The sequence below is a fragment of the Astatotilapia calliptera genome, chromosome 12 (assembly GCF_964374335.1).
Source record: "Astatotilapia calliptera chromosome 12, fAstCal68.1, whole genome shotgun sequence".
Lineage (NCBI taxonomy): Eukaryota > Metazoa > Chordata > Actinopteri > Cichliformes > Cichlidae > Astatotilapia > Astatotilapia calliptera.
The window spans coordinates 5,469,236-5,496,050 of NC_137433.1; the positions used below are offsets into that span (position 1 = coordinate 5,469,236).

A 26,815-nucleotide genomic window follows, 5' to 3' on the forward strand; every position below is an offset into this window, starting at 1 on the left:
TTTCGCTTTTTTAGATAGGGAATGTTTAGTGGCTCTAAAAAACTAAGTAATCTTTTTACATAAAGAAACATTAACGTCTTAATGTACAGAGATTTGTTGAGAACGGCATGTTCAGTATGAAATAGACCTATTAAGGGTCGTACATAGGTACAGGGTGCCACATTAATAAGCACTCTTCTGATTTAATTTTCAAAAGCAAAGTGGAAGCGAGAGAGCGAAAATATGAATGACTGTTCTGTTCAGGCACTTTCACGGACAGCTCATATTCTGTAAATAGAGGTCCTTCAGATGCGGCGCATGCTTTGTATCGCCTCTCCCACAGCTGCAGTGAAAACACCGGTGTCTCGCTCAAATGGTATTTTAACAATATTCATTAAAGCGTCTACTTCTTTTCATAAACTGTGTACTCACTATACCCAGCAATAACTCCTGACATCTAAAAATGTTTATTAGGGCTATTTTCGAGCCACGTTGCTAACGTTAGCCTGTTTCTTACTAATATCGCGCGAGAGAAACCAAAGCACCTCCAAACACTTTTTTAAAGTCAGTATTTTAGATTTTAACAAAGGCTTGTGTAACATATCTCCTTCAGTAGATAACGAATAACGGAAATCCCGGATGTGAAGTCCAGCATCTGCGTGGAGGGCAGCTTCTTATCTGCCCTCTGAGCTGTATTAACATGAGAGCTATATTTCTGTTGTGGATCCACTCTTGTGGATAAAATACACGGTGTACCATTCCTGTAGGTCAGAAGGGTACTTAAAAGTACTATTTTTTTGAGCGAAGTTTGTAGTGATAGCTACAGCTTATGTTCCTCGTGACATGTGTTGGAATTAGTTGTGAGGGAGGTTTATATAAATATTTATACATTTTTTTATTTATTGAAGAATGGAGTGTGAGAAATAAGTCAAGGAGAAATTACATTTTTAAAATCAATTCTTTTTAATGAGCATATGTGTCTATTACATATCATCTATGAAATTCTTTTTTGGTATTTACAGGTTATAAAGTTAGTTATTGTATTAGAAAAGCAATGAATATGGAGCCTATACAGCCTTTGAGGAATGCACAGGTGCTGGACAGGTGTTGTAAATGGTGTTTTGTTACTCGGTCACATTTAAGAGTCCGTTCTGGTTGAACTCCAGGAGCCGTTCACCACCTACAACTAGTTATCCCGTTGTCAAACTTTTCACCATTGATTTGTGCATTCAGTCACTCATCGCTGCCCCTGAAGATGACTGACAGCTGAAGGAGTGGGGGATGTGCAGTCTGACAAAGTGTAACAACTTGCTGTTTCCTGTGTTCCCCAACCCTCAATGCATGATGTCTTTTTTGAATTAGAGCACAATAAGAATGCACTTGTTTTCCTATATTTGCTGCGTTGACAGCATAATCCCCATATATCCGAAGGTGATCACACTCAAAATGTGCGTTGATGTATGATGACCCTCGAGCTGTCGACCCTCTTGTGTGCCTTTTTCCTCTAGTGCCCAGGCAAATGACCTGATGGAGGAAATGGGTGATAATGCAAACAGATAAGGCTCTTGGTACCTGTTGACCACAGTCAGAACCTCCTAAATCAGGACCCTCTGACATGGTGCTCCATCAGTGCCTGCATCAGTGACTCCCACAAGGCATTGAGCCCTTATCTGCAGTGGCCCCTGCTTAGCATTCACGCCATTCACGCGAACAATGCTGCCTCTTCCCGCTCATTGGATCTGTGACTGACAGTGGGTGTTGGTGCACTTGTGTCTGACTTCAGCCACTATCTGACGCTGGGCTGTTTATCCAGTCCAGATTACCCCCACCAAGACACAATAAAGGGTGTGTGTCTTCCTTGCCACTTCCCATTCTGTTTTTCTAGCTGCATGTTTATAATGGAGCTCGCTCTCTATTTGGCACATTGGTTTCCTCCTCAGGAGGACCTGTATTAGTTGGAAAGGGGGAGGGCTGAGGCAAGAAGGGCTGACTAATGGTTGTAGAATCAGCTCACCACCCACTGATCAACAAGCGAGGTGGAAATGCCATCATGACCAGAAAAAGCAGGGAAGCAGCAGATAAGAGCATTGCCTTTGATAAACAGCTAATAGTGAAGTATGACTAATAGCTGAGGTATGATGTAGTGGCCTTAGAAGAATCTGGAAGCTTTTTCTTGACCTTTGTTGGCTAAGAAAAGGAATATTACTGGTTTTGATAGGTCATAAAGTAGGTTTTTCATTGAGGGCACATCTAGACTGGAGCTTTTGAGCTATGTGTAATCTGCTTTGGGTTTTCATCATGCAGCTCAGATCTCATATTTGATGAGGCTCATATCACAGAACGGGATCTTGGGATTCCATGGCTCCATAATGGCTCTTGTGAAGCTGGGGCATTATAAAAGGTCCCATCATCAACCCCTGTGATCAGTATATCCTTCCCTGCCTGCTCTTTATATTTATGAATGGCACAATCCCATAAGTTCAGGAGCTCGGGAGGGTAGCGTCCGATCACGTGATACAGCACCAAGCGAGGAATGTGCAGGACTCTCCCCTCCAACTCTGCTGGAAAAACAAAAAATAGAAAAACTTTGATGCCCCATATCATAACGACTGTCCTGTGTGTCCCCTCCCTCTTCGTATGTGCAGTGATGCTGAGGAGGGTAACGGGCGGTGGCGCAGTCAAAGGGGGGCACAGATAGTCGCTGTGTTTGATCTGAAGGTCGCCAGCCCCTTGCTGGTGTTGAGAGATTCTTGGCGGGCGAGGCTGGCTCTCATTTAATAACATGAAGGGGAAGCGGACCTTTCTCTCATAATTAGGCCTAATTACCCTGTAGGTGTGGACAGACGGCCCAAGAAGAGACAAACTGCCTTTATCCGTGGACTTTGAGTCAGATTACCCAGAGCTGTCTTATCTGTTACAGGGCCAGCAGGAGCCTCAGTCCTCTCTTGCCTGGCTCCTAAAACCAGCTCAGGCGTATTAATCAGTCTCCCTGATTTAGTATTCTTGTGCACGATACACAGGTTTAATTAGGTGTAGCTATTCTTTTTTTCATTGTGAACATGCTTAATAAAACAATGGCCACACAGAGAGTCTTCCTGTCTTTTATAGTTCACCTTATGAAGGTTTCTTATGTTTATTAAAAAAAGCAACCCAGTAAATTTTGAGTTCTTTGACCTGCGTCTGCATTTCTTTGACCTGATCCTGCTGCCAGCTTTACTGCAGCTCGACCACTACAGCGGATGTGCATTCACAAGTGAAAATTCCTGGCTTGAAAAATGCCAGGGCAGATCCCCCCCTTTGCTTTGCTTCCTTCTTGAAAATACATTTTGGTGACTTCGAGTCACCATGTTGTTTGTTTACAGTGTCTTTCTCTCCCTTCCTGAGCTGCCTGCATGTTTGTGTTTGGGTTTGTAGCTGACTCGCTTGCAGCCGCAACAGCAGGCCCATTGTTGGGCCAGTTCAGCGACTGGAAATGCTGACGCCTGGAAAACCTCACTGAGGAAGTAGTGGCTGGGGGAAAATGGCCATTATACTCATCCTTTGGATGTGCGTTTATTTTTGCAGTTCTCGAGCCCCTGCAAAGCGCGTGTCCGCCGCTGACTCCGGCTGTTGTCTTTTAGGTGACGGCGAGCTGCAGCTGCCAGTGGAAAGTTCTGCGAGTCGAAACAGCAAGCCAATGAAAACAGCCAGTTTCAGGTCTCAGTGTGACTCGCAGCTCAACACTGGAAGAGGACAATAAGGGAGGCATAACCCACCTGTTACCAGGGTTAGCCCCCCCCCCTGTCACACACTCACACAGGCCCAGGACTAAGGAATGTAGTCTTACCCACCCATTCACAGGGGGAGCAGCTTCACTGATAGACCCATAAAAATACTGCTGCCATCTTCTTCATACCATACAAAACAAGTTTGTACAGTTGTTGCTTTAAGGCGTTTCTGTTGGTTCAGTTCCGAGAAAAGTGTGACATTAATGGTCAGTATCTTAAACATTTCCAAATTTCAGTCTCAATCTTGTCGTTGGAGATTCCACAAATGTCTTGCACTTATTGGTTGCTGTGCTTTCAGTTCTGTACAGCTCCAGATCCAGCTGAGTTTCAGTCTGGATACTGTGCCAGTCCGCCAGGCTTTGAGACCTCTCCTGTTCTTTTCTCAAGGCCTTTGTGTGATGTTGTAGCATGACCAAGCAGTCTGTCGGCCTTTGTTAGGTACCTTTCAGGCAGTTGAGTTTTGTCATAATAATGCATCAGTAACATTTGTTCCACACTGCTGTCAGACACACAGAGGGTTTGCAAGTTATTGTGAAAAGTTAGGACACCTGCAGGAATTATGCTCAGAAAGTTTTGAGCACTTAATTCACATAAAGTTCTTTTTAATGAATGAAAATTTCCTACTTTTTCTGAAATGTATTAATTTATTAGACCAACTTAATTACAGGGTAAAAAAGCTGATGCTTTTTTTTTTTCAATTTCTGCTTTATATATTAATCAATAGTACAGCTGGTGAAATAACCGTCATTGTTAGAACATGGGACTACACTGTTATGTGCTTAATTAGGGAGGTTGATCGGGGGTCTCTGTCGCTCCGCTTCACAGATTCACATGGACAATTTAACCACTAACCTCCTGAAATGAGCTGCTCCTGAATGCCTCGGGCTCCAGTTTCAGTGTCTGCTGATTGCAGAGAGCAAGGGTTATGATAAGTAAAAGTAGGGGAGGGGAGTGAGTCGGGGCAGGAGAATAAGGCTTCCAGTTTTAGGTACCTGTGGGGATGCTTTGGAAAACAATGCCATTAATCAGTTGGTGTAGCAGCCAAGCATTATAGAGAACTTATGTTACTTTTTTGTAGATTTTGGTAGACTCCATTCTTTCATTGTGTATCCTCAGATTTACTCTATGAAACTGAAATCAGGGCTCTGTCAGGGCCTGTGACTCTTACTATTATATATCTTAGTTCATATTTGGAGTAAATGTGTTCTTGCAGAACATTGTGTTCTTCCCTATACTAACTGCTATCAATATACTGGACACAAGTGGGACATATCAGCTGATAGGTGGATAGATAATGTCAGTGGCTGATTTTTACCTGTTATGTCATATCGCTTTTACACTGGCTGAAAAAGGTAATTCTGTGTCACCTCATCCAAAGCTTCTCATTTGATCATCTCAGATTTGCCAGGGGGAAAGATACACTTCTCTGAACCCAGTTCAAAGGTGATGATGAAAAGCAGTTAATTTGTTAATGATGATCTTTTTGTTTTACTTAAAAAATGGAGGAACGAATCACAACAAATACTGAATAAATTAAGGCAGAGAAATGTGGGAATAGCTAAGCAAGTTTGGGCCTGGTTAGTACTTGGATGGGAATGCCTGTAAGCTTACAGGGGTGGCTGTAGTGCTGATTGCTCTCCGATGCATCCATTGGAGATAGAAAGCACTTAGGTAGAAAAAGCATAGAAAAAAGTGCTTATATGAATGTGTGTGAATGGGTAGAAAAAGCACTTTTATAAGAACTACCAATTACCATTTACATATACGTGGGCCACATGCCTGTGCAAAACATAAATACTAATAATAGCCCAGTTGGTGCATCCGTATGTTTTGTGTTGGCAAGTGTCTTTTCATGTAGTTTGACACCATGATTTTAAACATAGATAGCATTTTATTAGCTGTGATATCAGCCATTCACATGTGATTGTTCAGTGTTGAAGCATCATTTCCTTGCAGCATGCCTGTGGTCAGGTTGGTTTCCTCAGCTACCCAGCCTACAAACAGCTTAAAAGCCCGAGCTGTTACCTCTGCCTCTGGGACAACGGCTGTAGATCAAGAGGAATGAGAAGCTCAGCTCTCTGTGTTTACAGTAATTCAGCTGTCAGAAGTGGTGATATATGACATATTGAGTAAGAGAGGTGTTTTCACGCAGACTAGAAGGAGGAAGACCGAAAGAGAGCCACAGGGTCTGTAGCTACTAACAATGGAGAAAATACAGACAGTGTATAAAACATCTGTCTGCTGTGTGGAAGAGAAAGGGTGAAGCACCTCAAGGAGGCCCGTGCTCAGTGTTTGTGCATAAAAGGTTTTTGCTTATTTGACATATTAGGTGTGCACTTCATTTCTATTTTGTTCATCTAAAATGTGTCCAATTATCCTGTTTTGCATAAAATACATTTATCAGACGTTGTGCAGTCTCTGAGAGGTATTTGTGGAGCAATCCAGTGTGGACTGTAAGCATTTTATTGCCATCAGCCTCAGAATACACTACTGTCACGTGTTACATTCAGATTTCATGTTCATGTTTTTCTTTTACAGTGACCGCAGCGGCGCTAGTTTTCAGCCTTCTTTCTGCCACGTTTTGATTGCTTGACCAAAGGATGTCTCGTCCTTCTCCATCCCCCATTTACACCCTGAGGGGGGCGGGCGGACCCCTTAACACACTTCACTTTAGCTGCCAAGGAGAGGGCACTCCCCTCCTGTTCTCTGGGTGAGCCACGATTTGCTCCTTCATATTTTTGAATGTTAGTTTCTTTGAACAAGAGTAAATCTTACCATTTTTGTAGCTACTGTAAAGCAGAACCAGTTTAGTGTAAGGTTCTATGTACGTGATGATCATTAAAGATCCTTTACAAAGCAGCATCCTTGTTTTTGCAGGTCAGGAAAGGGTGCCATACATATCTGGAACCTGAACAGCAGGAGGGCAGAGAAGATCATAGAAGCTCACTCTGGTAACTCTGTCATCTGGGTCAGCACACTGCAGTCAGCAGATGCACTCATCAGGTAAACCTCTCTCAGCTGTCTGGTTCTTACCTTTATTTTCTTAGCAAGGATTTGTGAATAAGAAATGTTGTTAGTATGTCAGTTGTGGTTTAATTCTATGCAAACTGTTTGATTTTTAAAAGTATATAATAGTGAATAACTGCAGATTTTCAGCTCTGGTTTCGCTCTTCCTGTTGGTGGCGCAGTCAGGGCCGGGACATGCAGGTCTGCTGGTGGGACGTGAGTGAAGGTCGCAGTGAGCTGGTGGAGTCTGTGCGGACTGGCAGTGTTGGATACTGTCAGTGCTCCCTTGTAGAGATGAGCCCTGCAAATTACCTTCTGGCCTACGCTGGGGAGCAGACGGAGGAGGTTAGACATCAGCAGTGTCAACATTCAATTGTCTTTACAATCCATGTTCATCCCCCGCCTCTTTATCAGCACATGCTGGCATATGCTAAATCTCTGAACCTAAAGGGAATCTGTTTCCAGTTCAATATTTTTATTCCTGGTCTCCACAAGAGTTACTTTTCATGATCCATAGATCCAGATGATACTTGTCCTATACTAAGCCTTGGAATTCCTTCAGTCCATTCTTAGTCTAAAATGAGACATTTTAGCTCCTTTGCTTCTTTTTACTTCTTACTGTCCGAGCCTTGTGAATAAAAAGTTTGAACAACAGGTGTGAACTTGAGAGAACTATATTAAGAACATCCGCTTTCACTGATGTCTTACCATATAATATGATACAGAACCAAGAGTAGACAAAACTGTCTGAAGCCTGAGCTGTTGGCTCACAGGGATTAGCTGTACTTATGCTGAACTCATTATTTGAAACTTCAGCTATGTTTAATATGAGCATCTGCTATTGTAACTGTATAGACATGAGGGAAAACAAGGGAAAGCTTAAAGGTTCCTATTATAGATATAATGTAATTAAGTTAAAAATGGAATCTTTTTCTTGAGGTAGAGGAGTTTCTATTAGTGAGTGTGACAACTTTTTATTATAATATCTAGAAATGTTTGCCACACATTTTCACAGGAATGCAAGTCTGATTACATTACATTGAGTGTTATATAAGTATTATACTAACTATTACTTGTTACTTTTCTTAAAAGTAATGGAGTATGTTGATTAATTACTTGCCAGAGAAAGTAATGCATTAAATTATTCGTTGCATTATTTTCTTGTTACTCCGTAAAATGACCTGAAGTGCACCATCACATAATGGCCAGTCCCACACAATAACACAACTCCCTGTCCTAACAAGGAAACACATTCAGTCTTTCTTTTAGTTTTTATGTATGAACACAAAGCAAAGATGAAAGCCAGCCCAAAGAGACCTCAAAGCGATCACAACAGTGATTCTACTTCAGAAACATGAACAGGTAGATCACCTGCTGAAGTTCAGGCTCTGGCTGCCAGGCTGGGGTCAGCAAATGCTCAGCTTTAATTTGTGGCTCTTTCTGCCTTTGACTCAATTTGCAGACAAACACAAGTCAGCTGATTGTGGCACAAGTGCTCAGGAAGAAAGAAGCATGTTTGGTTGTTACATAGAACTGAAGACCGATTGCAATGAAAATAACAACATAATTGTATCTGTAATGTAATTACTGAAGTCAGTTGTTTAATGCTTACTGAAAAATGCAGTGTTACTTCTGACACTGCAGATTCGACTGCATCCGTCCGCATTCAATTAAATTCCCATTTGATGAGTAACTTGATGCTCCGTTTCATTTTCAACTGACATGGAAGGATTTCGTTAGCATATAAATAGCTCGGCTTTTTGTGTGTGCAGCTTAATTGGTTTAAACCGTCTGAGTTGAGTGTAAAAACACATCCTGTATAAACCTGACCAGACTTGCTGTTGCTGTTTAACTCAATGGAATTCACACATATTTGTGGGTTTTGATACCGTAAGTGTGCTCTCGGAAAATTGTGTTCCTCAAAGTTGTTTTTGTTGCAAGTTCTGTCATCTTTCCACCGATGTTTTGCATTTGATGTGATCCATAAGCGTATTGAATCCATTCAGGTAGTGTCAACATGACACATGAGCATGCCCTCTGCAGCCAGAAACTGTCAAACTGTGATCTGAATGGCATCATTAGCAAACCTTGATTTTATGCATCAGTGTGCACTTTTGAAGGTCAGGATCTTAGTACTGACCACCAGCTAAATGTTGGTTAATTGTGGTTGTGGTTAGTAACATTCTTTTACCTGAATGCTTTTGTCTAAAACACATGGCTTTGAGAATTCCTAAGAAAGCAAAGCGCAGTTTTAACTGTGCTTTACAGTAAGTAATGAGCATGTTCCTGCTTAAAAGTCAAAGTAGCTGTTTACATTTTTGTCTTTGAATGGTGGCTTAAAGAGAAAAGAATCCCAGCCCAGTCCTGATGGTGGAATGAAATCACAGTTTTGTCTGTCTTGAGGTTAATTTTCTACACCCACACGCCTGTTTGGTTTTGTGTGGAGCCAGTGTCTGAGTGGTGAGGCAGGATGGGGCAGCCAGCTATTCAGCCATCTTTTATTGCCTCCAGATTCATGTTACGTGCTCTTCTGTGGCAGAGCTACACTTGAAAGGGAAGGAGCGGTCACCTGATCCAGTCAAACGTGCCTCTGCTAACCTCGGTCCAGTGGGCCAGGCATCAGGGCGCCTGTGACTCCCAGCACCTCAATAATGCCATTGTCCCAACAGACACAGACAGAGACACACCTACAGACCCATAAACGGCAGACCAAAACAGGCCACACTCCATTTTGGGCTCTCCACCCCATTCCACAGACATAACTGACCAAGTCAGATCCCTATCATGCATCTGCAAGTAAAAACACACCCATTAATGAATTACCTTAAGGAACAATATTGAGGCACTTGCCACAGAGCATTCACAGTGGCATGATTCAGCGCCTCGGGCAAAATACGGGGCGATATTTAGATATGTAACCGAGACAGGCAGCAGTTTCCATCTGAAGCTATTTCACGTGGTTTTATTGTTTACTGCTCACAGTGAGATTCCTGCCAGCAGCTTTGCTGCCACGGGAGAAACATTAATTAATAGCGTGGGTGTTTTATTTATGGGCAGTGTGATGCCACACAAGAACAGTGATCACCTGAGGCACAGAGAAGTCCTTAAAGGCCCTCTTTGTCAGGCACGCAGAGGTAAACATGCAGGACAGATGTGGCTTAGTGCTAAAATACAGATCGCTTCCTTTAAGGGCTGTTTAATCTGAGGCCTAATGAGAATGAATATGAGCAGTGTATATCATCCGCGTGGAGAAAGTCGAAGGAATGAGCTTTGGTCAGGATGTGTGGGTACACACACTCGCACGTGCACGCACACACATCATCATTAGTCTGTGTATTTTTTATCAGAATCAGTGCCAATGTGTGCAGGAAAACACCACTCAGGTCGCAGGGTGAGCCTTTAGCAGGATTTATTATAGACAGTGAGGCGGCTGCTCTGCGCTGATGGATGACACTGTACTGCTGGTTGGAGGGACTTGGATCCGTGGAGGTCCTGAAAAAGCAAGTATGGATTTGGGTTGCAGGTTTGTTACTTGAATGCAGAAGACAGACAAATTCCAACTTGGCAATTAGAACTTGTGTGTATATATAATTTTGTGCCAGTAATGAAAACAGATTAATGAAAACACATACGCTGCCATTTTTCGCTTTTGGGGTGAGAGATAGCAGTCCTGTTTGGCAGGAACACGACCTTGATTGGGATGAAAGCATTTTTACGCTGATAGATTGCCATGAAATTTTGTACAGAAATCCATTGTTCTCTTGGGATGTGTGCTACTGATTCTGGTGACCCCCGGCCTTTTTATCTTGACCCCCTTAAATATCTCAATAGCTGCAAGATGGCGAGACACCACATTTTGTGCAGGAAAAAAAATCCATCATTATCCTTTTCTTTGCAATGTAATGGTACCCTTTCAGTTTTAACCTGTAATTGTCACGTGTTCTCCACAGATCAAGATTATCGAGCTGCCCAGTAAGACTGCAGTCTGCACCCTTGTGCCAGAAGAAAAGCTGGGGATGGTCATGTGTCTACAACTGTGGCAGGTAAGCATCAGTTTAAAGTGTTTTCTTCAAAGATATTGTTGAGTTGTTTTAATTAATGTTTTAATTAATTGTCTGTTACTCTATTTTTCTGCACCATTACCAGCACACACTGAGAAATGCACAGATACACTCAGAAAGGGCCCTATGCCGCTCATTTACAGCCCCCCATCTTTTTTGACATTTGTGTGAGTCATAGGTCAAAATTATTCTGATTTATCTTTGGAGCTATTTTATTTCTATTTCCTCCCTTCAGGACAACTTTCTTCTGATTGGTTGCCCCTCATATAAATATATACATTTCAACTAAAATATGGTGGAGCTTCTGTGCTCACATGCAGAGATGTGTTTCTTAGATATCGTCTAGTACAAAACTGTCTAAAATGTCTTTTAGAACATTTTGCACAGGTCTAATTAGGAGCCACCAGTGAAACATAACAGAAAATAAGGAAATTCACAATATGATCAGTCACACTATCCAAAAAAAGAAAATCACACTGACAGCCAGAGAACGATGTACCTTTTGTTTCATGACTGTTAATAAAAGCTCACACATCCGTACATACCTGCTTCATTCTGATTGGACAGCGGCCCACGACAAGTCGCTAAAGTAAACAAAAAACACACACGTGAGATGCGGCTCGTGATTTACAGCTCGACAACTCGTCCTGCATCATTTTTTCCAAGCGTTTCTTCTCAGCTGGCAGCGAGTCCCAACACTGTAATTAGAGTGTTTGGAAAGGCCGGGGGTTCACAGCCATATATCAGCCTGCAGCTGTACATCCAATCTGATCTGGGCAAAAGAAGTTACAGCTTTCTGTTTTGTGATTGCCGTTGAAAGTTTTATTTTCCAGCCATTAACGCAACCCTGTAATTATTTTTATGGTTAATTATTAACTCTCCGGGTTTTGGGGCTGCAGGGAGGGACTGAATGGGGGGTTTTGATGCAAGGCTGTGGATGGTTTGCATAAATTTAATGAGCTGTGCAGTTTACAGGCAACAGAAATCAAAACACAGCTTATCATCTTGAACCCCAGAGTGAGGCAAGCTGCTGGCCTGTGCACACTTAGCCCAGCATCCCTGTAATACTAATTAGAGTTAATAAGTCAAAAGCAAAGCCTATAAAAGTGACATTGTTTGTGATGTTGTAGAGAAAAGAGTCTCGGTGCCTGCTGACACCATGTTTGTGTTTTTTCTTGTTTGCCTTTGATTTCACTGTTGCACCCACCTTTCATCATCTGATTTATGAACCAAAGCTGGCTGAGCGTTGAGTGCCAGAAAACATAATGATCAATTATATCATTATAAATTATATAATATCTTTGTAATACAGCACAGGCAGCTGTCTGACTTCAAAGCCGAAGGGCCCAGGTGATTGTAAATCATTTCAGGCCGATTCCTTTCAAAGCATGTTCATCTGTTACACTGACTGAGTGACTCAAGAGTTTCCGAGCGCAAGAAAAGACTGAAAACCCGGCCCTGTCTGTGTGCATCTGTGAATGCATACAACCCCTTCTTTCACTCACTATCAAACACACAGCAGGTCTTTCCTCAGTCACGAGAAGAAAAAAATACAAACGTTATCTTGCCTTTCGCATTAAATGCTCAAATGCTGCCTACTGCCTCCTTAACCTGACACAGCAGGAAGCAACGGCTGAAACAGCTACAGTTAGGTCCTTATATATTTGGACGCTGACAGTTTTTTTTTTTTTTTACCTGTTTACTGAGGGTACCCACGTTCAAATTGGGTGAAGGGTTTAGGAGTTTCAGCTCCTTAATATCTGCCATCTTCTTTTAAAGGGACCAAAAGTAATTGGACAGACATTGTCTCAAAGGCTATTTCACAGGCAGGTGTGGGTAATTCCTTCCTTATATCATTATCAATTAAGCAGATAAAAGGTCTGGAGTTGATTTGAGGTATGGTGCTTGCATTTGGAAGACTTTGCTGTGAACAGACAACATGCGGTCAAAGGAGCTCTCTATGCAAACCTTAAGCTGCGAAAACAGAAAGAAAAAAATCTGAGAAATTGCTACAATATTAGGAGCGGGAAAATCTACAATTTGGTACAGAAAGAAAGAAAGCACTGGTGAACTCAGCAGCACAAAACGACCTGGACGTCCATGGAAGACATGCGTGGTGGATGATCGCAGAATAAATTCCATGGTGATGAGAGATCCCTTCACAACAGCCAAACAAGTGAACAAGACTCCCCAGGAAGCAAGTCACTCATAAGCCTCAAGAGTAGAAAGGCTAGATTGGAACAAAAAAGCCAGCAGAGTTCTGGAAAAATCTTCTCTAGACAGATGAAACCAAGATTATCCTCTACCAGAGTGATGGCAAGACAAAAGTATGGAGAAGGCGTGGAACAGCTCATGATCCAAAGTGTACCACATCAACTGTAAAACACGGCGGAGGCAGCGTGATGGCTTGGACACTAATGTTTGTTGATGATGTGACACAGGACAGAAGCAGCCGAATGAATTCTGAGGCGTTTAGAGACATACTGTCTGCTCAGATCCAGCTACATGCAGTCAAATTGATTGTCAGTGTTTCATAATACAGATGGAAAATGACCCAAAACATACAACCAAAGCAACCCAGGAGTTTATTGAAGCAAAGTAGTGGAATATTCTTGAATTTTCTTTAGTTTTGTTGAAGACCCAGCATCTGGTGATGTGGATGGGTTCAAGACTTCAGGCTGTCATTGCCATCCAAGCTTTTTCAACCAAGTATTAGAAATAAGATTTTTATTGTCAGTTATTGAATTTGTCCAATTACTTCTGATCCTCTGAAAATAAGGGCTCGTGTTTAAAAAAAAAAATCTGTTAGTTCCTCACATTTTTATGCAAACTTTATATTTAACCCGCTGAATTAAAGCTGAACTTTAACTGCATTTGAGTTGTTTAATTTAATATTCATTGTGGTAACATACAGAACCAAACAAGTAAAGAAAAAGTCATCTCTGTCCAAATATATATGGACCCAACTGTATCCCCATCTCTCCACCCTGCCTCTCCCTATCACACACACTCCAGGAAGAAGCCACTGCCAATTATCTCTTCTCTCTGTCTTCGCACTCGCCACCCCTCCCTCTTTTCTTCCCACTGCTGAGACGAGAAGCGATTATCCTCCTATATTTTTAAGGCAGACTCACCAACAGATTTATTGTCAGCCTTTAAGACCTCTCTGCAGGAGTTTATGGAAACGATTAAGTCTTAAGCAGCGCTTTCTTCCAAATTTAGCCACAATTCACTCCATTAAAATCCCACCTAGCCCTTAGTGGGCTATGACATAAAGGTGACAGAGCTTATTATCAGGGTTTTCTGCATCTGATCGGCTAGGAAGCCATGAACGATGGCGAGTGGAGGAGGAGGAAAGCGCCTCCACATGTGGGTTTGACTTGTGTGCCGATGTCAGGCTTGGCCAGGGGGACAGTAGTGATATATGATGTGCAAGGCTTTTAATGTGAACAGAGGCTGGCGGGGGGAAAGGAAATGTTCCTATACAGATATCCATCACTCTCAGCTCATCACCTTGCAGCCTCGTGGCCATGACATCATGGTGAGACCGGGACGAAAAGCGAAGGAGGCGATTGGTTCCTTATGTTGAAGCAGTGTCTGCCCGAGGCCTGTGGTGGCCACATCAGCAAACAAACTGGTCTGAGGGTTGTTCGTGATTTAGGCCGGAATCACAACACAAGGAAACGACACCGAAAATTTATTAGCTTCATGATGCCATTTTTCTCCAGTTATCTTGTTATGTTTTTACTTTGTGAAAGCAACAGTGCACAGCTGAATAGAGAGTAGATTGTTAGTGTAAATGACTCCTTTACATTGTCCTTGGCAAAAAATACAGAAAAACCTATACGCCTATAAAACTATATAATATAGGTTAATATAAAAATTCTCATGTATGATGGCTGTGGTCCTGGGATCATAGCGGATTCTCCAGTCTGCACCCCAAATTGTTCGTGATGCATCGTTGGTGGGTGAGTGTGTGGGTAGAAAATGTTTAAGACATGGGTGAAAGTGGCCTGTAGTGTAAATAGCACTTTGAGTGATCGGTAAGAGTTGAAAGGTGCTATCCAAGTACCACTGACCATTTACATACCTTATAATAAACAAGGACAAACAGTACAGAACATCACCAATAAATGGCACATATTAGTTGCTGTCAGTAAAGTCTGTGATGTTTATGGCCCTGCTTTGTGACAATCTGCCCCTGTAGATTACCACTATTTACTTTAACTTTTTTGAAAAAATGAACATGACTAATTTTAATATTGAACACAAAAGCTAAATGGCAGTTACAGTGGAAGTTGCATTCTTCTGTTTGTCTTAACCAGTTGTATCAAATTTAAGGCCCGGGGTCAGCACCGGGCCAGCAAAGACCCGAACCCGGCCCACTGAAGATGTTTAGAAAATACGACGGAGGGCATAAAGGTTTCAACTTTTTTACTGTATATTCATAAATTTGACAGCTATTCCTGTTGATAAGGATTCCCCACACAGCCATTTATATTACAACAAAGTAGTTAGGTAAACAATTTAATGACAGTTTTTCACCATGTACAATAGAAATTTTGTTTAAAATTTTTTTTTTCATCAAAAACTTTGTTTTATAAATATGAGACAGTCTGGGCAGTGACCTGAGATGTCCTGATAAAGTTGCACTTCTTTATCTTATATTAAAATATATCAGGGATTAAATGTGCAGTTAAATGTTTTTACACTGAAAGTGAGTTTCACTCATCTCGCCCACATCAAAGTGAGCTGCACATGCTTTATGTTTCTAAAAGTAGTTTGACATCCCTGGTGTAAACTGAGGCATTGCACAAAAATAATAAGTACAAATGTTTTTTTTGATTTTATGATGTGCAAATCATCAAAAAAAAAAATTTGTGACCAGAAATTGAACTGAAGTGCTTCAGGGCTGCAACTGCACTTTTTTCCTGAGAAAGAGGAACTTTCTCAGAACTGTGATTTAATCTGCTCACATTTGTGAATAAAGCTCTTAGTTAGAAAATGTAATGACCTCTATAACAGTCGTTAAACTTTTCTGTAAAGATGTCTGGATATGTATTCTGGAGGAAAATAGAAAAAACTTAAAAAGAGGAAAAGAGGGTTATAGGAGAATTTTCACTCTGTTTGACATGGTAAAATTGAGAAGCGGAAACATTCTGTCTGATTGTGAAATTTAAGGTTTTGCAGCTTTCTTTAAAAACAATCATTTCAAAATTGATGGTTACCTAAAGCAAGCAATTTGGTGATGAGTTTTAGAAAACTGTGTAAATATTTTTATTGCCTTACATAATATGTTATATGTATAACATAAGTATTATGTATGTTGATTATGTTGACCAATATCATGTACCTGTGCACGTCATATTTGTAGTTTCTGATGCTTCAGCGGCAGGTGGATTTTAAACATTAAACACTGTTTCAGCAGACAAGAGAAGGAAGGAAACGAATAAATGAATATTAATAAAATATAATATACCGTATTTCCCGGACTACAAAGCGCACCTAAATATTAGCCGCACAAGCTAAAATCAGGGGAAAATCCTGTTTTGTACATACATTAGCCGCACCTGACCAAAAGCCGCAGGTGTTTCAATGTTGACTTATCATATGTAAGAGAATATGCACAAAGGGAATTGTCAGGAAAGAGATGGCTGTTTGGAGACATCACTTTTATTAATATTTTGAAAAACAAGTTATGGGTACATATTTGCACATGTAGTACATAACAATAACCTACAGCACACCAGAACAATAGATTCGGCCTACCTTTTAGGCTCAGGTGCAGTGACACAGCTTTAACAAGAAGAAAAGTCAGTCATTCACCATCTTTCTCTTCTTCCTGCGCACTAAAACCACCAAAGTCCTCTTCTCCAGTGTCGGATACAAACAGGCTCATGATGGCTTCGTCATCCACTCTTCTTCTCTCCTTCGTTGTCACTTTCAAAACCAAAGAAATCCTCATTGTCAGTGTCAGAGTCGAACACCCTCAGAAGGGCCGTGGCGGTGTCCTCCTCTCCATCATGCAGCAGTCCAGCCCTTCAAAATCCGTTGGTGATCGTGGATGTTTTCACACTTTTCAACGCTGTCAGAATCCACCGGTGGAGTTGGGCATAACTTGCTTTTTGGGCATAACTTGCAAGTTTATCGCCGCTCATCATCCACGCCTCCCGCTGAACGCGTAGTGCTACTTTGAAGTTTGTTTTTCGCGCTACTTCGTACGGCACTACGTTGCCTGGCGGACGGACATGTGACTAACATACCACTCTTGAACCCCGATCCTTCCGCCAGGCAACGTAGTGCCGTACAACAGCGGAACACACAAAACAAATCGTCTTACGATATGACAAAAATCACGGACAATCCATAGAAAAGCCGCACCTGACTAAAAGCCGCAGGGTTCAAAGCTTGTGCAAAAAGTAGCGGCTTATAGCCCGACATTTACGGTACTTAATATATTCAGTACAAAAGCGCTCAGAATGTTAATTGTCAAACAGGACACAGCTACACCACCTTACAGCATGTATATCTCACTAGAAGTCTTAATACAACTCCAAGACTAAAACAGTTGGGATGCAACTGGTTTTGCAAATCTCATAAACCAATATTTTATTCACAATAGAATCAATATGTAAAAAAACTGCATTAACAAATTGTGGAACAATTTTGGAACGATGTTCATCAAAGAATTTGAATACCTGAATGCAAAGTCTTTACCAGTGCATAATATCATTCAAAGGACCAAGATGAAAATATGTACTAGATTCCAGCGGGTCCTTGGGCTGCGCTGCATAGCAAGCAGGCACATTCTGTCATAGGAGTCACTGCATGAGCTCATAAACACCGTTTGCTGTTCCGTCTACACATGCAGGATAACACCCTATCATGCACATCATGAACATGATCCAGAAATTGGTCCAAAGCCCTTTTAAAATGGACTGAGGGAAAGTGGAACCGAATGAAAATTTGCAAATTCTCTTTTGGAAAACATGGAGGCCGTGTCCTTTGGACTAAGGAAAGGAGAGACCATCTGACTAGTTATCAGTGCTCAGTTCAAAAGCCTGCATCTGGAAAGGCACCATCAAAGCTAGATGGATGACCTTTTCAAAGAGGGCCTTGAAGGAGGAGCAAGACAACCTTAAACTGTCTATGCTTCTGCTTTTTAAAGATGTGTTGCTGCCATCAAATGAGTCAGTATTTTTATTAAGATGGAATTTTTTCTTGGTTTAAACGTTTGGTATTTCTGCTCTGTCCTTTTGTGAATAACATATGAGACAATGAGATTTGCAAATCATGACATTCTCCTTTATTTACATTTTACACAGCATTGGGGTTGTGATATGTTTACAGTAGAAATGGCACAATGATGTCTTGGCATATTTGCCAAAAGAATGAAAATCGGCCTATAGGGCACCTCTATAGCTCACCTCTATAGCTCACCTGGTAGAGTAGGTAATCTGTATGCTGAAAGGGTGCAGAGGCCATGGTCTAATTCTGCCCAGATCATTTTCTGTGTCCCATTCCTACTTGCTCTTTCTACTCAGCGAGTGTCCTGTGCACTAAAACAAACGGAAAAAAAATAAAATAAATCAGTCTCTAATTACGTGCTAATACGCTACATAAATACAGCTATGAAAACATGGCTGAAAGTCACATGACATTGCCATCCTGGAGACGACACAGAGAAGTCTCCTCCGTTGGTCCTGCATCTCCAGCCAGCTTCCATCCATCTTTCCAGCTGCTCTTTGGTGATGAATCTTCTCCCTGAGCCCCAGCCCCACTCCAGCAGAGAGCCCTCTTGTAGAAAGGCCTGTGGAGGATATAATGAATTACATGTCTACCCAGGGTTCCCCGACCTCTGACCCATGACATCATCAATCAGCAAAGTCCTACACTTAAGTGAAACGGTGGGCCCCTAGCCTGGAACGCTTAGCCCGGTCCCTGCCGGCAAGCAGGGGCCACTGATTTTCACGTGTTTTTATTTGTTTTCATAATCCCTTAGTGTTCGTCCTCGCTGATGTGTTTGGAAGGAATACACGACTCTGTCTATAATTTGTTTAAAGCTGCAAGAAGAGAAATATAGGGCGTTAAGTGAGAAGAGGACTTGGACATGAGTAGGGAAAAAATGGCAGACACGGCCTCCTTGCACATATGGAAAAAATTTCTTACCCTCCTACCTTCCGCATGGCACTGTGCTATTTCTGGAGGCCTGGCGGTATTTTAAAGTAAAGGCATGAGTTAGGATATACGTACATATCTGTTTCTTCAGGCCACATTAGGGCGTTTTAAGGAACGTATTTACGGTAGAACCCCACTACAGTGTTTTGTATTTTTATGGAAAAAATTTGATTTTCAGGAAGCGGGATGATGGGAAAATCTCACCAGGTGTCCCTCCCTCGTCCTTCACATCTCGCCTCCAGCAGTGCCTATATAAGGCAGCTACTTTTCACCAGCCCACCTTTATGTGCTTGTCCACAGACATAATTTACAAGCTCAGCTACACCTCCACACAGCCTCTGAGCCGGCTTGATTATACTGCTGTAGAGGAAGCGAGCACTCAGAGGTTATCTGTGGACTCACAACAGTGGGAAGGCACAGCTTTATTATTCTTTTCAAATGTTACACTGCTGACTTTGCCCCATTAATATGCATGCAACTCTATTTTATGGTCACCATAGATTGCTCTATATATTTAACAGAAGATTCTTTTTTATTTTGTCTGATGCCTGTTTGCACACTTGGTTTCATTTCATTTCATGTGATTTGAAAGATTTACTCTGATGGATTCGCCAGTTGTAAACATTCAAGCTGGATCTGGAACGTCCGGAAATGAAATGGATGTGAAGCCAGATTATATGTGTCGGGTTTGTACGAAAGTTCGATTTATTTATTCTTTTTAGATCGCGAGTATGCAGTTTGAGAGTATTTTTTGCAGAGGAGTTATATTGGTAGCAAAAATGATCAAAATAGAATAAAATAATAAAACATGAACACATTAAAGTGGAGAAAAACCAGAACATTGCATAATGAGGAGATAGTCAGGAAGACATGAACACAAAATCTCAGCTACATGTCGAGAAAAGCAGCATTTTTTCAGCGTTTTGCTTTATTTCACTACCTTATGTAGTATTCTATCTGTGCATGCTTGATGTCTGTGGCTTAGTAATATAGATGAGGAGCAAAGTGAGGAGTGGTGTAATGGAGTGCTGGAAAGAGAGAGCAGCAAGCTGACGAATGGAGCGTTTCTCTGAGTGTCAGCGGGAGCTTCCAGGATGATAACCTCTGCTCCTCTCAGTTTCCAGCATTGCGCAGTGGTTTCCGTGTTTTTTTTTTTTTTTTACGACACAGCTCTCATCTAACATCTTAACTCATGCTTCACTTTCTGTCCCCTCTTCTCCATCTTGCTGTCCCTTCTCCTTCCTCTCTTCAGCCAGACTCGGGCTCTGGGCCTCTCCTGTTAGCTGGATACGAGAATGGCTCTCTGTTGCTGTGGGACGTAACCCAGAGGTCCAAGTTGAGCCAAGTCAAAGCCCACCCTGAGCCTGTCATGTGCCTGACCTTTGACACCACAAGTCTGAGGGGCGTATCGGGCTCCTCTGAGAAGACGCTCTCCTCCTGGAGGCTGGATGGACAGAGCAACCTGCAGGTCAGTAGAGGACAGAGCGTTTGATCTGACTGGTCAGTCACTCTCAAACTGTGAAAATGTGAATTTGTTTGTTGTGATACACCTGCAGTAACCTCTAATCCGCAGTGATAACTTAGAAAAACATAGCTTTAATCATTGCTTTTAGCTAGCTGTATTAAGTATTTGTGACTTAAATTGATTTGTGCTTGATTTTAGCTGTTTTTTTCTGTTCGGATGTTTCAGTTGGGTCACTATGTACTTTTCTTTATATCAAATAATACTAACAATTCTGCCAAATTAGGGTTAAGTACTGAAGGTATTTTAGACATGATGCCAGGTGTCTCTTGAAGTTGAGATTTTTAATCTCAATGAGATTTTTTTACCTGGATAAATAAAGGACTAATAATAAATAGAAGTATTCCAAAGGATACAACTACCTTGGTTGAGCTAGTCATGCTAATTCATATTGGTTACTGAAGCGTCCCTAGCTAAGACCCCAAATAAGCTGACCTGCTAACTAATTGTTGAACAAGAGAGTCCCTAGAAATAGTATAAAAAGGAACTGGCAGCAGCAGAGGAGTGTTACCTTTCTCTGGGCTTGCTTGGAAAACATCAGGGGCCAAAGAGGAAGAGGCTCAGCAGGGCTCCAGGGGCCATAAATCAGCTGCTGGTTACACAGCATTGGCAGAGCTGGGGGCCAAGGGCCAAGCTGGGGCTGTCACTCCAGAGTCTTACCACCCACATGAACATTGATACACAATCGCATACTAGACCTCGATATGCTCACGTCACCGTTGATTACAGCTGGGAAGAAAAATGTGTGTCATTTTCTGGTTTTAAAAAGAGGAAAATCAAGGCATACTTAATTCATTTAGCATACAACATTCCTCTTACCATAATTCTGTTAAAACACACAGACTCTCAAACATATGTCCTGTCTATACAATAAATTCCATGCCAGTGCATCTGCACTAACACCAAAAGAGATCATATCAGCTTGTACCATAATTCATTTTACATAACAGCCAACGCCTCCGAGACTTAACGCCTCATTTGAAGCTGTATTTTCTCTTGATTTCATGAGCAAAAGGGAATGCTCCTATTTTTCAGCCAACCCCCGTGAATCCGAGCCAAGGGGAACCTGAGGCTGATATAGTACACTCCTGCACAGTGAAAGCGGTATTATTCTTTCCGAGGCTTTTTACAAATGAATGCTTGAATTAGAAATATTTGCGAAGCTCCATTTTTTTTCACCCCTAAATATGTGTCTAGGAAAACACCGCGAAGGATTTGATTCAATCGAAAGGAGGAGGAGAGGGGTTTATTTGCTTTATTTTGCTCGAGCAACAAAATATTGATTCAGCGTGTAATCCAGGATGAGTATGACAGGCAGAAAGCACAAGGAGAGGGAAAGGATCCAACGGGGGCTTTTAAATTATTCTGAAGTGCAGCTCAGTGTGACGTCCAGACAGCTATCCTCAGTTCTTCCCACAAAAGTATTTTTGTGTGGCCATAGCAGGCAGGCAGGGGGGACCTGCCGGTTGGTGGACCCTGGCCCGGGGTCCTGACTGATGACCCTTGAGAGGTAATAAAAATATCAAAACCTGAGAGGCCCCTTAACCAAACAAAAAACACATCTGCAGTAAAGGGAACAGTAGTTCACAGTGGGAGGCTGCAATAAAGGCTGAGGAGGCTGTAAGTGCCACAGCATCCCACTTCCCACAAATTACCCCTGCGATACAGTCCAGTGCAGCAGAGCTGGCTGGATGCTTTTTTTTCTCCTTTTTTTTGGTGAAACGGTGGGGAAACTGAATGTGACACAATGCAGCGCAGTTATGATTTAGCGAGGCTGAAAGGCTGTGAAGTGAGCTTATCAAGGCCAGATAAAGACAGATAGCCTCAGGAATGGAGGTTAATGTATTTCACATGGCTTCCAGAGGCCTTTATCTTCTGCTTGACCTGGAAAGCCTGATATCATTTCATAGCATTTTTCCCCCTCTGCTCTGGTGCAGTGTGCATTTTTGAGAATTTGTCAGGGTCGAGACTATGTTGTATAAAGACGTGAGACTTACAAGCTGTTAAACCAGATGGACGCTCATTTAGGTGGATGCTCACCTGCATTGGCACGTGCAGTGACGGGTTTCTCCTGGAGAGGGAAAAAGGCAGCAGTCGCAGTCTGGAGAAGGGAAAACGGGGTATAGACAGGGGAAGATTAGCAATGTAAATCAAGCGTGTCTGACAGTGAGCTGTTGCTGGAGCTGATGACAGTTCTCTACAGGTGGACATCCTGCTCCTCACATACACAGCAATATAAAAATATCCCCTGTTGTCACCTGCACGATTTCTTTGGGAAACCACAATTCCTGCAACTGCTAGTGTCGAGTCCTGGCTTTTGGATCCGATCAAATCAAGCCCAACTTCAGCTGTGCTGCAATATAAAAAATCTTCACTCTTTTTATGGGGCATCACCCTTCCTCCTCCTCCTCCTATCTTTTCTGAATGGGATTGCTCACCTGACACATCCATCTCCTGTCAGCCAGAGCCGAGCTCTAACAGACAAGGTGACAAAAGGCTGTAATCTCCCCACTGCCAAGTGTGATTCAGGGACAGGGTGTGTCAGATATACCTGTGAAAACCCTTCCAGCCGCTAGACTCGAGTGAGTGAGCGATGATGGGACATTTCAGTAGATCAGTGTGAACACCAAGATTGGTGCCAAGACCAAGGTTAAAGACAGGAGGGAAGAAGAAGGGGGAAAAAGTGAAGCAAAGCACGAGTGAAACCTGCCAAGTGGACACTCCCTTTGAACGTCAGCTCGCTCTGGTGAGATGCTACGAAAGAGGATCCTGAAGTGTGAGTTTGTGTTGGATCTGTCATAGGCCCAGCTGCTGAGCAGAGCTGGTAGCCTCCTGACAGCTGAGAAATCTGGCGTTTAGACAGCAAACCCCGTTGTGTGTGTTTATCTGCATGCTGTAACACAGCCCAGGAAGGAGTGTTTCCAAAAAGGGAAGAAAAAAAAACAAGAAAAAAGAATGATGAAGACCAAAGATGGATTCTGTCTGTGATGAGATAGCAAGGAAGCAATCTGAGGAAAAATGGGGTGGAAATAATGCAAGCCAAGACTCCCCGGTTAGAGCTAATGGGTTTCATTAGAGACTGAGGACTGGTTAATGGCAGCACTTGAAGTCAGCTGCATTTTCAGTTAGATGTGGTGTGGCCTGACAGCAAAAGCAACAATGCTGCTGCCGGAGAACATCGAGTTAGAAAAGACAATAGTCTTATGTTCCAAGAGCAAAGAGTTTTTCTGACATTTAGAAATAATATATTCAAGGGCTGCAACTATTTTTTAGGTTTTTTTAATTCAAATTAATCTGCAGCCTCAGAGCCAGTTGAAGCACAGCTTTATTTATTTGGCCCACTTTTATGGACCAAATAAATAGGTCATATTTTTAAAAAGCCAAATCCAATCAATTAACTGTTTGTAGAAGACAGTTTAAAAAAATCTCATTTGAGCAGCAGGATTTTTGATCCTTTTTTTTTTTTGACATTTAGGAGATTGTTGTCTTTTCGAAAAAGCAGCTGCTTAGCTTAGTGTCTGGAATCAAAGTCTGGAATCAGGGTACATGGCTTTGTTCTAAATACCGAAGTCAAAATGTTTCTCAAAATGTTTTAATCATCCTGTTGTTTTTTCAATCATTATCGAAAAAAACAACAACAACAACGGTCTCCAAAGTGTCCTAAGTGTAAGCAGATCATCTATATGATCAAAATTAATATGACTTTTAGGCTGCAACTCCCATTTCCTGTCAGGAAGATGTGATTTGCTGATAAATTAGCAGGTAAAGTGCAATTAAAAGTTAACCCCAAAGTGAGGCCAGCACAAAATTAATTGCAATAAAATAAAACCGGCCTGGATTTTTCTTTAAGTTTAGAATTGATAAATTGGCAGCTAATTGAATCTCACAGTTTTATTTCTCTTTTACTTCTCAGTCAGTCAGCTGATTGTTTCAGTCCAAGCTCCAGCACCTCGCGACTCGACACTGATGGCCGGCAGCTCAGGAACCGGCAGAGCTTCACATGAGCATCACTCATTCTAAATTATAGCACAAGGCAGCCATTTTTTTCTTTTTACTACTTTTTCCTCTCCACTTTCTCAGACAGAAAGTAAAAACAATTAACCAAGCAGCCTTGCTGAATGACCATCACTACTTCATTAGCCATTTACTGCCTGCAATTGACCCCTTAATGAAACAAATGCCTTTTCCTGACACAAACTATGGGAAGCAAAACAAACAAAAACAGACACTTAAACCCATCATTATCAGGACTCTAATGCAAACCAGATGGACAGAGGTAGGGGCATACCAAATACCTGAGGTAATAACAAAGCTCAGAACAATCTTTCACCCCTTAGTTTGCTTTGTATTTGTGGATTTGGCTCTGTTGGGCGAAGTGGGCACACGGTTTCATCCTCGCGATGATGGTTTGACTAACAAAAGAAAAAAAGTGAAATGGTATCACTGTCTCTTCTAAACTTGGCTTTTCTTGCTGTTATGATCAATGACATTCCTCCCTGCTCCTTCTCTCCCTTGCATTCCACTTTATCCACTTGGGCTATGAGTACCTGGCTTATGTCTTCCACATGCAACTTGCGGATGGTTCCTGCCCAGAACAGGAGCAGGATAAATTCTCCCAACATCTCCTCCCCATCCAAACCATTAGTCTCCCTAGACACAACTTATGAAGTCAATTTTACGCTGTCCAGTTTGATTTCAGCTCCCACAGCCAGATGTTTAGGTCCCGTATAGCGATCCGGTGGAGATCTCTACCCTTCAGGAAAAGCACGTTCGCTTCTCCAGGAATGCCCACAACACCGGGGCCCTTCAGAGCACCATCTTAGCCACCATTCATTTTCATTTGTCAGAATGTTGCGCATTTAGAGAGATGGATACAGTCTGTGGGACGCTGTTGATCACAGGGAGAGGGGGCTGTGGCTAATCTTTAGCAGGCAGATGTTACAGCAGTGTATTTATCAGGTCTCTCTCCGCTGATCAGACCTTTCAGTGTGAATGTAATTCATCAGAGGTGCTTAAAGCAACACGGTCTCTGCAAACAAGCATTTCAGCGAGATGGTCTCTCGCTTTCTTCCAAACGGCGACACAGGTAACACGCTTACAGAATACGCCTCCCTAACTCCAAAACAAATAATGGGTCGCCGAGAGATTTACTCGCAGCCCTCGTGCCCTAATGTTTTATGGATGATGATTGAGTCCCAGGAGTATGCAGCCAGGTTCAACAGACCTCCAGCCTCACACTTGGACCTCAGTCATCAGATCAGCTGATAGCCCCCTCATTGTCGGTGTTTGCCTTGGCCACATTTTCCCAGACGGTAGTGATTAATTGACTTACTGATCTATTAAGTATGTCTGTTTTTTTTCTTGCCTCTATTTGCATGAAAAATGGGTTATTTGGTGTTACATTTACAGTTAGGAAAAAATGCTACATCCCATCCTTAAACAAGCACGAGGCTTGGAATACATACGAGAATGCCTTTGTAGTTGTGTTTTAGTAGCACACAGTCACCTGTTCAGATATTTTTCCTCTTTCTTTCTTACAGCTGCAGGACTGCGTGACGCTGGTCAACCCCGGGGTTTCCCAGCTGTGTATCCGCATGGATTGTAAACTTCTGGCTTCAGCAGGTTGGGACCACCGGATAAGAGTATTTGGCTGGAAGAAGCTCCGGCCGCTGGCGGTACTACAGTACCACACAGACATGGTGCTCAGTGTAGCTTTCTCTGACCACCGGGACCCCAGACAAAGAGTCCTGGCTGCCGGATCAAAGGACCAGCGAATCAGCCTCTGGTCAGTTTACAACGACGGAACGGACACAGGCTGAGTCACTGAGCTCTGAGAAGATTTACAGATTTATGATCAATACTACATTCATACATTACAATCATGTGTGCTGATACAATATGGAAATAGATTGTGCTTCTCATGTACTGACATTACAGTTGAGCTATGAACAGCTACCTACTGACAACCACGTGAAACTCAGGAGTCCGTGTTTCACTCCTTAGCGCTGTACAGCTGCAGAATTAAAGCACTTCAATTCTTTTTGATACAGATTAAATAAAGGATCGTCTTCATGGTCGGAAGATGCCGGTGAATACATGATCACAACTGATTTCCATGTTCAGTCTTTACAAGTTAGACCAACTGCAGCATCTTATCAAAGTTGTATTGGTATGTTCTGATGTATATATACTGATTATGTTTTTATTTATCTCTGAGAATAGCGAGGAAGGGGTCAATGTGAAAATACAAAGAAAGTATATTGGTCTCCAAAATAAAATAAAATCTTTATTTTCACTCATTA

General features: G+C 42.1%; 1 protein-coding gene across 3 annotated transcripts; it reads left to right on the plus strand.

The window, feature by feature from the left end:
* The first annotated feature begins 255 nt into the window (after nucleotides 1-255).
* Nucleotides 256-26,815, plus strand: gnb1l (guanine nucleotide binding protein (G protein), beta polypeptide 1-like). Of its 3 annotated transcripts, none has more exons than XM_080308759.1 (8): nucleotides 305-355; nucleotides 3,600-3,952; nucleotides 6,285-6,456; nucleotides 6,624-6,749; nucleotides 6,935-7,097; nucleotides 10,703-10,795; nucleotides 20,244-20,459; nucleotides 26,054-26,815. In XM_080308759.1, the coding sequence occupies exons 3-8, from the start codon at nucleotides 6,347-6,349 to the stop codon at nucleotides 26,330-26,332; spliced, it is 987 nt and encodes a 328-aa protein (XP_080164885.1). In that variant the 5' UTR covers nucleotides 305-355; nucleotides 3,600-3,952; nucleotides 6,285-6,346; the 3' UTR covers nucleotides 26,333-26,815. The 3 variants fall into 3 exon arrangements, with proteins under 3 accessions (XP_026042866.2, XP_080164885.1, XP_026042867.2); XM_026187082.2 differs by having other exon boundaries at nucleotides 3,600-3,745; XM_026187081.2 differs by lacking the exon at nucleotides 3,600-3,952 and having other exon boundaries at nucleotides 256-355.

What these genes read in the sequence shown, in the direction of transcription:
- gnb1l (XM_026187081.2), top strand. Translation starts at nt 6,347, where the DNA reads ATGTCTCGTCCTTCTCCATCCCCCATTTACACCCTGAGGGGGGCGGGC. An exon ending in ACTCCCCTCCTGTTCTCTGG is followed by an intron (nt 6,457 to 6,623) that starts GTGAGCCACGAT and finishes TTGTTTTTGCAG; the next exon opens with GTCAGGAAAGGGTGCCATAC. An exon ending in ATGGACAGAGCAACCTGCAG is followed by an intron (nt 20,460 to 26,053) that starts GTCAGTAGAGGA and finishes TCTTTCTTACAG; the next exon opens with CTGCAGGACTGCGTGACGCT.